This window comes from Xiphias gladius, chromosome 8 (assembly GCF_016859285.1).
Source record: "Xiphias gladius isolate SHS-SW01 ecotype Sanya breed wild chromosome 8, ASM1685928v1, whole genome shotgun sequence".
Classification (NCBI taxonomy): Eukaryota; Metazoa; Chordata; class Actinopteri; order Istiophoriformes; family Xiphiidae; genus Xiphias; species Xiphias gladius.
This window is the reverse complement of record NC_053407.1, coordinates 21,092,678-21,104,214: the sequence shown is the minus strand read 5'-3', so window position 1 is coordinate 21,104,214 and position 11,537 is coordinate 21,092,678. Positions and strand designations below refer to the sequence as shown.

At 40.0% G+C, this 11,537-nt stretch overlaps 2 protein-coding genes across 3 annotated transcripts in view; one reads left to right on the top strand and one right to left on the bottom strand.

The window, feature by feature from the left end:
• LOC120792741 (ETS domain-containing protein Elk-3-like) overlaps window positions 1-600 on the bottom strand; it is a 12,173-nt gene extending 11,573 nt beyond the window's left edge. The window contains exon 1 of one of the 2 annotated variants that reach the window (XM_040132050.1): window positions 215-600. The gene's annotated coding sequence lies outside the window, so the exon portion shown is untranslated. Of the gene's footprint in view, window positions 126-214 lie in introns of those variants that run through there. The other variant, XM_040132048.1, reaches the window with a different exon arrangement.
• Window positions 601-2,698: 2,098 nt separating this feature from the next.
• On the top strand, window positions 2,699-11,098 carry hal (histidine ammonia-lyase). The gene is made up of 20 exons (XM_040132459.1): window positions 2,699-3,072; window positions 3,294-3,354; window positions 3,633-3,660; window positions 3,747-3,821; window positions 3,911-3,983; window positions 4,140-4,206; window positions 4,307-4,344; window positions 4,469-4,594; window positions 4,778-4,917; window positions 5,093-5,140; window positions 5,382-5,529; window positions 5,648-5,743; window positions 6,180-6,238; window positions 6,449-6,529; window positions 6,714-6,779; window positions 6,862-7,027; window positions 7,311-7,445; window positions 8,383-8,491; window positions 8,620-8,689; window positions 8,819-11,098. The coding sequence occupies exons 1-20, from the start codon at window positions 2,826-2,828 to the stop codon at window positions 8,948-8,950; spliced, it is 1,965 nt and encodes a 654-aa protein (XP_039988393.1). The 5' UTR covers window positions 2,699-2,825; the 3' UTR covers window positions 8,951-11,098.
• The last annotated feature ends 439 nt before the right edge of the window (window positions 11,099-11,537 follow it).

Below are 11,537 nucleotides of genomic sequence, written 5' to 3'. Positions count from 1 at the left end.
ATCGAGATCGGCACTAGTCTGGCTTCAAGAGTTAAAAAATACACTCGATCCGAAACGTCGAACACAAGGGAAAACACTTTACACCCAAGACGCTTCACACGAAGCGTGAATGCGGTCGCTGAGACAACTGGCCGTGCATTATTTCACCGTCTACAAGCCGCCAATTAGCAAACAAAGCGCCGTTCATAGAAAGTGTCAGTTTATGTTACGTTACCTGCGATCTCTGACTTCGTCTTTTCCCTCCGCGAAACTTTACGGTGAAGCTTCTGTGATTCCTTGTTTTTCCATGCTTACTTCTGGTCTACACCGTTGTGCCGGACTGAAATAGGATCCTGGGCTTTTTCTTTTTCTGAGCAGGAAGTTGGAGCAGGCAGACACAGAGCCGGCTGACTTCCTCTCCCCTACGATTCCCCAGGCAGTTTGCCGTCTGTGTAAACACACTTTTCCTCCCCTCCTCTTCTCCTTTGCCTGCCTGCCTGCCTGCCTGCTGCCTGCCTGCCTGCCTGCTGCCTGCCAGCAGTAGGCCTGCTCACACAAGATCGGCACACATGGTGATGCAGAAACTCCTACGGCCCGTAAACTGACATCATCGGTCCTCGGGCTAGCGTGGTGCGTTCAGGGGCGCCTCGTTACTTCCAACACTTCCACTCGCGGCCCGAAGGTCACATGGTTTTAGGGTCTCACCCTGTTTACTTTCACTGCTGAGCTGTTGTGAGCCGCTGCATCGCTGCGAAGTAGAGCAAACGTGCACCGGGATACCGGGACACTTCGTGCAATACTTTCCAATTGAGTGACCCGATCAATTCTTTATTTTTTTTTTAATAAAGAAATGCATCTTTTGTACAATAGTAATGAATTTTTGAAGATTGGAAAATACCGATTTACAGGCTGGAGGTAGTTCACATGTCACAAAAGACACAGGCGAAGAGGATGTATGCATTTTAATGTCGTGTATACTACTACTACTACTACTACTACTACTACTTCTGTTATTATTATTATTATTATCATCATTATCATTATTCAGTTCTCTTTTTTTAGCTTTTTTTTTCTTTTTGGTCCTTTTTTGTTTTTTTTGTCAATTATTGTGGGAGAAATTGAGAAACAAATATATTTCATTTGAAAAAAGAATGCAGGAATTGCATTTGGGTTATTTTGAATATGTTTGTCAATATTAACAAAGACGGGTGATTAGCCTATTTACACAAAATATCAAACAATGATATAATAAATAATTGCAGTTGTTGCATGTCCACTTAATGCTCTTATTTATGGTTTCTGTGCAGGGCAGAAGCACCATGATTAGGCCGCTAAAACTGGACGTCTTGTGTAAGATTTTAGATTGTCTGGGTATAGTATTTGGGGCATTTTTACCTTTATTTAATATTAGAGACAGACTGGAAGAGCAAAGGGTGATGACACGCAACAAAGGTCTTCAGCTGGCATGAATCAGCTGCAAACACATGGAGTACGCCTTAGACCACTCGGTCCACGGGGACAACGAGAGATGGGTACATTTAGGCAGAAAGATTTTAAAAGTTGTTGGTAGCATTGCATCTAATCCATCTCATGTTTGAGTAATTTGAGATTAGGTAAAGGAAAGGTAACATTGTTGGCTGGATTTATAACCCTGCTATTAAATGAAGCGGGATCCTTGAGAACACATGCTCAGGTTTTTATTAACACTTGCAAGCCTCCTGTCATTGATGCAAAACTATGGTCATTTTTTGAGCCACAGGTTAAGGAGGTTTAGCTGTTGGCTACCTAATAGCAGCATAAAAAAACAATACACCTGCTAAAACCCGATTTACACAAATACAAAAAACTTAAAAGGCCTTTTGACATTAAGAAGATTTTTGTGAGAGTGAGTCTGCAGAGCGACATACGGGGATAGATTGCATCCTTGAAGAAATTGTTGAAAATATCATATAGATACACTGAGCAGCTGTCATTTGACACTATAGTTTGGCCTTGTGAATAAATGCCATTCCTTCAGTGTCTCGCTTTAAGGATTTGTGTTTGAGAGTTGTTACCTGAATCAACTTAGTTTTTTTTTTTCTTTTACAACTTACAATGGTTGAGAATTCTTTTGAAAGAACTGAATTTATTAAAATCCATTTCATTTAAATCAAATTGTGGGTAGAATGTGACATTTTTGTGATGAACGCAATCTTTGCCTTAAAAAAAAGGTCCGATCTAATCACATCATATTAAACTGTTGCACCCCCTACCACCTAACATTATGTTGAATCAAAAAAATGTGGTTCCAAATGTTCATAATATTGTGTCCACCTCCTATGACAGTTACCTGCCCTCAAAATGTTTGATAGAAGGTAAGGGCATCACTAGTAATAGGATACTTTACTGTTATCTCTCATTTCACTTAGTTAATTTGTTAATACATTTGTATTAAGTCATTTTGAGAATAAACTTCTCTGCCATCACAACAAGCAACTACAGTAGATACTTGATTTTGTTGTTGGTAGTACAACAATGATTGGTTCGCTTGTAACACTTTAAGTAAAATACAGGCTTCCTGTCAACTAATACATACAATGTCTGCGAACTGTTTAACTCACTTCATTTAATTCACTCATCACGTTTGGCTTTTGTTGCGGTTACTCCAACTGAACTCATTTATATCAACATGTCCAAATATCTGTGTGACTGACCTGTGGAGGTCAGTGGTCCCCAGAGGTGTGACACCGGCGAGGCGGGACTCCCAAGGGGTGCGTCTGATTGGTGGCAAAACCTAACGTGGCTGAAGGTGGTACCTTGCAGAGCGGCGAGCAGCGCTCACTGCAGCAGAGTCCCGCTGAAGCGCCATGCCTCGTTTTACCGTCCACATCCGAGATGAGTGGCTGGCAGTGCCGTGCCGGGACACCACCAACACCATCCGTTGGCTCGGGCAAGAGGCGCTCAAACGCTACATCAAAAATAAGCCAGACAACGGCGGCATCGCGGCCGTGAAGGACACTCGTTTCGTTGTGCGCAGGTGCCAGGGTTTGGGCTTGTTGGACGCGGATGACTCCATCGAGGATGTACTGGAGGATAATGACTTTGTCGAGCTTGGTAATGACCGTATGCATGAAAAGTATAAGAAGTGTGTGCATCACATTTAGGGGACACTGGAGAGGTTTTACCACTAACTGCGCGTAATTTGCGCGTAATTGTGCAAAGTTAGTCACATGCCGACGAAAAGAAACGTTGATTAATTACATTACACATTACATTACATTATCAAGCAATAAGAGGAAATGCGTATCATTTGTGTTATTATCTTGTACTTCCAGCTATTGAAGGAGATACCATGTCTCCCGACTTTATCCCCTGTGAGCCTGGAGTTTCTCATCTGTATCCTCAAACGTGTATTTGTGCCATATTAATTATAGTGGCTACTAAATGCTGTTTATTCAACCTGTTTTTCATCTTGTCAGTGCCTTTAAATTGTTTTCAGTTGTGGTTGACACTGACTTTTGAAATGGTAAAATAAATCTGAGTCTATATATGTTGAATAATGTAACACGTTTTTTTAAAATATAATTTCTGTAATAAAATAATGTATTATTTTTTGGTATAGTGCAACACTGTATTTTGCTGAATGTGATCCTTAATTAAATCATGTGAAATAGTACAGCGGCATACAAAGAACCCGGAGAAGTAAGTGTTCGTTTTACCAATTTTCTGCCAAAATTTAAATCCTATCATATTGACTACATCTATGTAACACACATCCTCCTGTGCAGTATATTTCCTTGGATGGCAGCAGCCTGACATCGACGGATTTGGTTAACTTAGGCAGGGGACTCTACAAGATAAAGGTAATGATCAAAAAATTGTATTTGTTGTCATGGCTAGTCTGCGGTAATCTTTGACTTGCTGTAATCATTCCCTTTGCCAACATTTTCAGCTGACGCCGGAGGCAGAAAGAAAAGTTGTGCAATCCAGAGACCTTTTGGACACCATTGTCAAAGAAAACAAAGGTTAAGATAACTTTAAGTATGAAGACTTTAAATGTCTGCCTGCAAAGATATTAAATGCATTGATCATAATGTTGACAAGCTGCTGCGAAACTACAGTCTCCAGAAGGAAATTATTCCATGTTTCTTAGTTCTCTGTATCTCTCTCTGTGCCATCAGTTGTCTATGGAATCACAACAGGATTTGGAAAGTTTGCCCGAACTGTCATTCCTGTCAGCAAGCTCAAGTAAAGACGATATTTTATTATCTGTTTTCTTTGTCAGCTGTTGGAGAATGAGCCCTTTCTTTCGTGCTGATTTACTGCCATGCTCTATTTTTTCCTACAGGGAGCTGCAGGAGAACTTGGTGCGGTCACACTCAGCAGGTAATAAAAGTTTCACTTTCTTGTTTAGATTTTAAAATATCCAGACATTTGGTGCCTCTGACATGGTGTTTTAGGTTCTTCTGTGTTTTTGTCAGTATAATCAATGATATGCTGTGGTGTGCAGGTGTGGGAAACCCGTTAAGCCCAGAGAGGACCCGCATGCTGCTTGCTCTGAGGATCAATATTCTGGCCAAAGGGCACAGTGGGATTTCTCTGGAAACCCTTCATGCCATGATCCAGGCCTTCAACGGTAAGCCTCAAGTGGACCCACCGGCCTCACGTAACCTTAGCTGACCTGAGCTATCAGCTTCAGTTGAGTGAGATACTGCTGATAACTTTTGTGTTTTTGTGTTTGAGGGTTAGTATTGGGGAAGCTTACTGTCATATAACTCTTCTTATGAATCATGACCTCTAAGTTACTTTGCTCCTGCAGCTTCCTGCCTCTCCTTTGTCCCAGAGAAGGGAACAGTGGGTGCTAGCGGAGACCTGGCACCCCTCTCTCACCTGGCCCTGGGGCTGATGGGAGAGGGTAAAATGTGGTCTCCGAAGAGCGGATGGGCAGATGCCAAATATGTGAGATCAAAATGACTTTTTCATGGTTTTAAAACAATAACTTGCTTAATGCTGCAGGAAATGAGTCTTTTGCTTATGAGATTGAAAGGCTGCAGTGTCCAATAGAAAAACATGTTTGCTTTTTGATGACCCTTGACCTTTTACATGTTTTTTTTCTCCTTTCAACTCCGGCCAGGTCCTGGAAGCCCATGGACTGAAGCCAATATCACTAAAGCCTAAAGAGGTAATGTTTGCCAACCACACTCTCTCATATTCGATTTGCCTGTACTAAAGAAATCAACCCAGGGTTCACTGGGAATGCATTGTGTTTTTTCAGGTACAGAATTTAGAAGACCATGAATAGTGTTTACATTACAAGTACACAGCACAATACAGTGCACACCGCACTGCACCGGATTCTAATAGAGGCTTCTTGAAGTGGAAAATACTGGATCTCTCATTCATTCTCTGTTTGGCCCTCACAGGGCCTTGCTCTGATCAACGGGACCCAGATGATTACCTCTCTGGGGGCGGAGGCCGTGGAGCGAGCCCAGGCGATCGCCCAGCAGGCAGACATCATTGCTGCTCTCACCCTGGAGGTGCTAAAGGGAACCACCAAGGCTTTTGACAGTGGTGAGCAGCGTCAGTGGTGGTGAACAAAATCACAAAACTAGAAGCAGGTATTTACCCCCCGTTTCAAGATCCTGCATCTTGTCCATCGTCTCTCATTTTCTGGTCTCCTCCCATATAGAAATCCATATGCTGCGGCCCCACCCAGGACAGATAGAGGTGGCCCTGCGCTTCCGCTCATTGCTGGACTCCGATCACCATCCATCTCAGATTGCAGGTCAGAAGACGTACCCGTATTCTACAACAGATGACAGAACAGGATATAATAGTCACGCATTGCTATTGTTATACACATAACATCTGGGCAGCGCTGCCACCTCTCAGCAGGCAGGCTCAGAGCTAAGGCTTATGGGACCACACTGTGTGGAGGTTGCACGTTATCTGTACGTTTGTCAGGGTTCGGGTGTCACCCAAAGCACTGGAATACGTCTGCTACTGCCCTTGATCAAGGTTCTGGTTTCAGACCTGGAGCGTTCTACTATGCCTCTCCACTGTACAATACCTCATAGATATTTGGGATGAGTTAAATGCAATGGGATGCATTTCCCCACAGGGATTAATAAAGTATAGTTTTTGGTAATGTTATGCCTGCATTGCACCCTTAAACATGGAGTACTTAACGTGTGTCATCTGGTGTTGGTGTTTTTTTCCAGAGAGCCACCGTTTCTGTGACCGAGTCCAGGATGCCTACACCATGCGATGCTGTCCTCAGGTAACCTCAAGTGAAGTTTATTTATATATCCCAAAATCACAAGTTAGTCCCAGAAGGCTTTGCACTCTGTACACCCTCTATCCTTAGACTCTCAGTTTGGAGAGGGAAAAACTCTGGGGCGGATTCTTGTGTGGTCGGTCCCATACGAGTGATGCAGTGCTGAAGCAGACGATTAAGATTTTGAGCATAACTTTCGCTTCCTGTACACAGGTTCATGGAATCACCAATGACACAATAAAATTTGTCCAGAACATCATCAATACAGAAATCAACAGTGCCACTGACAACCCTGTATCCTTCCCTGACTTGCAAACTGGAGGCTAAGTCTGTTATGTGAATCTAAATATGCCACTTTTGTCTCTGTGCTCAAAATTGTAAATTGGTTCAACCACAAATTCTAGGTTCTGCCACAAATTGTATGTTGTATTTTATTGGAAATCAGTTTGTTAAGTGTTTTTCTTAACAGCTGTACAAGATGGTGTTTGCGGAAAGAGGTGAGACCATTTCAGGTGGGAATTTCCATGGAGAATATCCAGCTAAGGTTTGTGACTCATAAAAAATGTTTTTGCTATTTGTTGTAGATTTTGTTCTCCTGTCTTTCACTGCCCTTTCCCTCCTCGCAGGCCCTAGACTTTTTAGCCATTGGGGTCCATGAGCTGGCCTCTATCAGTGAGAGGAGGATCGAGAGGTTGTGTAACCCCTCTCTGAGTGAGCTGCCTGCCTTCCTCGTCAATGAGGGAGGACTCAACTCAGGCTTCATGATTGCCCACTGTACCGCTGCTGCCTTGGGTTGGTGTGCAGAAAAATAAAATAAAATAAAGCATGAGCATGAGTAAAGTGCATTATGCGTTACTATTTTTTTCATGTCAAATAAAATAGATTTTTTTGTTGGTAGAATTAAATAGGTTTTAATATTGAATATGAATTTCAAGTAAAATATTTTTGACAAAAAGATAGATTGTTTTAAAGTTCAAAAGCCTTTCATCATTATCTTTATCTGTATTTATCTCTTTTTGCTGAATGTCTTAGCATGAACCTTAACTTAAAATGTCCATTTTTCTTCTGTGTCTAGTTTCAGAGAATAAAGTTTTGTGTCATCCATCTTCGGTGGACTCCTTGTCCACTAGTGCGGCCACAGAGGACCATGTGTCTATGGGAGGCTGGGCTGCTAGGAAGGCCCTGAGGGTCATAGAGCATGTGGAGCAAGGTTAGGTTCTTTCTTTATTTTTTAAATGCCATTATTAGTTTATTGTTACTAATAATGTTACAGTTCCCATAAAAGTAATCGTGTGTGACTTTGAGGCATAAATGCGAGCATCAAAATGGTAACATGGTAATGCAGTCATTATGTTTACAAACTACAATTTAATCAACTATAGCATTGTTTTCTAACGTAGGTGCTGTAGGCCTCCGGTGAAATATTTTTACATGGGCACCAACTAATAAACAGTGAATAAAATGACATAACACACTAAACATCACTTTCAAAATGATAACTCACAATTACAAAAGCTGCTACACAGATGATTCACTGTATAAATACTACACATTTAATATTAGTTCTAACAGTTTTTTTTTTTTTTTTTTTTAAATGATCTGAAAACCACGTTATTTTATGTGAGCTTCTAAATCAACACAAGGCAACTGCCTTTTGTTCAAAGAGGCTTACTGGCCAGCATCTCATGATTCTGTAACAAGAAAGTGCAAAGGTAACAGTGCTGAGAATCATGCCAGTGTACACAAACTGTGGATGAAGCTGCATCAGCAAACAATTGCATGGTCATAAATCCAAGCTCATTGAGTGGATACAGTGGTTAACTATAAAACTACATTAAAAAAAAATACATAACTAAGTCAGTGCCTCTGTAGCTAAATTTTTTTGTCTCTGTTATTTACAAGAACAGAAACAACAAGATACAATAGTTGTTGCATGTTGGAATAGACTGAAAAAACACTGGAATAGACTGAAGTTGTATAACACTTAAATTTTGTGACAAATAATTGCCACTGAAGACCGGATTTAATAAATAAGAAATAAAAAACATGGTATCCTATTGCAAATGAACTCAAATGGTAAATTAGTTAGCATTTAGTTACCAATATTATACATTTTGCTTAATCTAACTGAAGTTTCCTGTGATTAGTTCTTGCTATAGAGCTGCTAGCTGCCTGTCAGGGTATTGAGTTCCTCCGCCCACTTCGTACCACCACTCCACTAGAGAAGGTCTATGAACTTGTGCGCAGTGTGGTCAAGTAAGTCAAACAGATGTGGTCAAGGTACACAATTTTAAGTCCACGGAAATGATGTACATGATAGTTAATATTTATCCACTGTTCCAATTCTGACTTTCTCCTTTCCTCTACTCTACTACCATTAACAGACCGTGGATTAAAGACAGATTCATGTCTCCAGACATTGAAGCTGTGCACCGTCTCCTACTTGACCAGAAGGCAAGTGCCGACTCTTTTGGAGTGACTAAAAAATGTTTACACTGTCCATGTACATATAAGCTCCACAAGGATAGAGATTAAAGGGAAAAGTGTTATTTTATATAATAAAAATGTATATGTCTAACTCAGGTGTGGAATGTGGCCAAACCTTATATTGACAAGTATCAGACAGAGTACATCCCTGAGTCCCGTCCCGTCTCTCCGACTGCCTTCTCCCTGGACTCTCCAGCATCACCGAGGAAGCGTGTCCGTCATGAGTGAATGCATGTTCAAAAAATGACACCCTTGTAGACTAAGGTCATACTTTGATTTCTGACATTAAAGTTTTCAATCCTTGAGGATATGTTGGTAATTTAAGAAATGGATATACTATATATACGCTTAGTGGCCATTATTAAGGATACTCTTAAAATCTAATGCAATCCAAAACAACAGCTCAGCCACAAATTTTTCCTTTACAAAGATAATAATTAATAAAAGTTTTGCTTGACACTGTCAGAGAGGTATTCATTTAACTACATATTTATTATTAAACTTCTAGTTTGCTGTGGTGTTGAACTGGACAGCATTATATTTAGGTGTTTCTAATGTTTTGCCCAACAAACATATGGGGGGGGGGGGCAGAATATTGCATTGGATGGATTGCATTAGATTGCTTAAGTGTACCTAATAAAGTGGCCAGGGGAGTATACTTCTTTAGTAATTACTGGGTGTTGAACCTGCATATACACTGCCCTACACCACTGTATATTAGTTGTATTTATCTTAACTTTTGTTTTCCCTTTAAATGTATCCAATTTAGTTGTTATTGCTACATGACTACCTCAGCCATTATACCATTTTCATATTAAATCTTTTTTAATGATGTAGCACACACATTGCGCTGATTAAATGTTGTTGTTCTGGTGCAATTATATGAAATCTTAAATGATTGTCATGTATACATCTCCAACTTAGACAACAATAACATTTATTTAAAATGTGATTTCTTTGAATATTTGCATGATGATGTGCGTCCTGCTTCTGCTCACTATTTCTGCATGTGGTAGACAGAAGTTAATTTACCTCATGATACACAGTGGCAGAAGTAGTACTCAAATCCTTTACTTATGTAAAAGTACCACTACAGCAATGCAAAAATATTGAACTACAAGTAAAAGTTCTGCATCTTAAGTCCTACTTGAGAAAAAGTACAAAAGTGTCCTCAGGAAAAGGTACAAAAAGTAAAAGTATTCATTCTTGACTGACATCACTATGACTATAGGGGTGACTGTGGCTCAGCAGGTAGAGCAGGTCATTCACTAACCAGAAGATCGCTAGTTCAATTCCTGGCTCCTCCAGTCCGCATATCAAAGTGTCCTTGGGCAAGATGCTGAACCCCAAATTCACATAGTGTGTGTGAATGTGGTAACACATTTTGAGTGGTCAATAAGACTAGATTACTACTTCTGCTGGATCAATGTGTAAGCAGCATTTTACTGTTGTAGCTGGTCAAGGTGGCGTTAGTTTTAACTACTGTATGTACAGTTAGGTAGGTGTTTCCCAACCTACCATCTGAAGGGTCACAAGATAAATCTGAGAGATTGTGAGATGAGTAATGGGAGAGGAAAAAGGAAAAAAAAAAAGTTTATATTGTATATTTTTGGACTTTCCTCTAATCCTTCCTGGTTTAGTGAAACATTGGATATTTTACTTTCATAAGTTTAGAGGGGAAATGTGTCGTGGAACTGTTAACAACTCAGACAATTATTTACTTTCCACCACTGATGATACACTAACTCATTTCTGTTTTGTCATCATGTTTACCATCATCATGATTCCTTTTAGTAGTAGCAGTGGTAGAAGTACTGGTAGTCGAAGTAATAAGAGTTGTAACTGTAGTGTGTCACAAAGATGTTGGGTAATATTACCATAGGAAACCTATGTGACATAAGACTCTTTAAATTACAGAAATCCTATTTTAAAAAAAATACAACGTAGAATGTAAAACACCATGCAGCTACAAAACTTCAGAAAAAAGTGATACCAAAGAAAATGATGTAACAGGAGGTGAAAGCACAGCAAGGGATGTTATGAATCTTCATTCGGTGTAGGTGAGCTGTTATATGCCAGCAGGTTTGTCTAACTATCAACTGATTTGACCAGATGTCCCTCATGGTGTCTGTCTGAAGGCTGAGAAGAGGAGCTCCTCAAAAGTGTGCTTTAGGGAATAAGGTAAATCCCAGGACTATAAATCCTACCACCGTCTAAAATAAATCATGTGTTTTAAGTTTTAATATTAGTAGTGTAGACCGATGTGTGCCTTTATCAGTAGAGCTGCACATAAACATCCGACTATCAGTCTACAACCCAAAGATATTCAGTTTACTATTTACTATGACATAGAGAAGGATTAAATCTTTACATTTGAGAGCCTGGAACCAACAAAATGTTTGGCATTTTACCTGAAAAATGACTATTATTAACATTTATTAATAATTGTTCCAGATACATTTTTTGTCAATCAGTGAATTGACTGATGGTTTACGCTCTAATTAAATATAAATTCATAAATTGATGAACAGCCCATCAGAGTTGCCTCTGTTTAGTTTAGTGACAGATGAGATGACAATGAATTTCAACTTGTGTACAAAAGGCCTTCATATAGCTTTATCAGATACACACTCATTTACTGAAAGCTAAATAATTCTCTTTCCGTGCAGTATCTACAATACATGCACGCTCAGTGTAAAGAGAAAGAAATGTCTCTTTAGGTTTGCAGTCACACTGCTTTAGTTCCCAGGTGTGTTTTAAACCTCAGGAAAGTAAATTTTAACAGTAGCCTCCCAGTGGACTTAAACAGCACCTA

Excerpts from the sequence above, each read along its gene's own strand:
- hal (XM_040132459.1), top strand. The coding sequence starts at position 2,826 with ATGCCTCGTTTTACCGTCCACATCCGAGATGAGTGGCTGGCAGTGCCG. Across the intron at positions 3,073-3,293 it reads TAATGACTTTGTCGAGCTTG|CTATTGAAGGAGATACCATG; the intron begins GTAATGACCGTA and ends TTGTACTTCCAG. Across the intron at positions 3,661-3,746 it reads CATACAAAGAACCCGGAGAA|TATATTTCCTTGGATGGCAG; the intron begins GTAAGTGTTCGT and ends CCTCCTGTGCAG.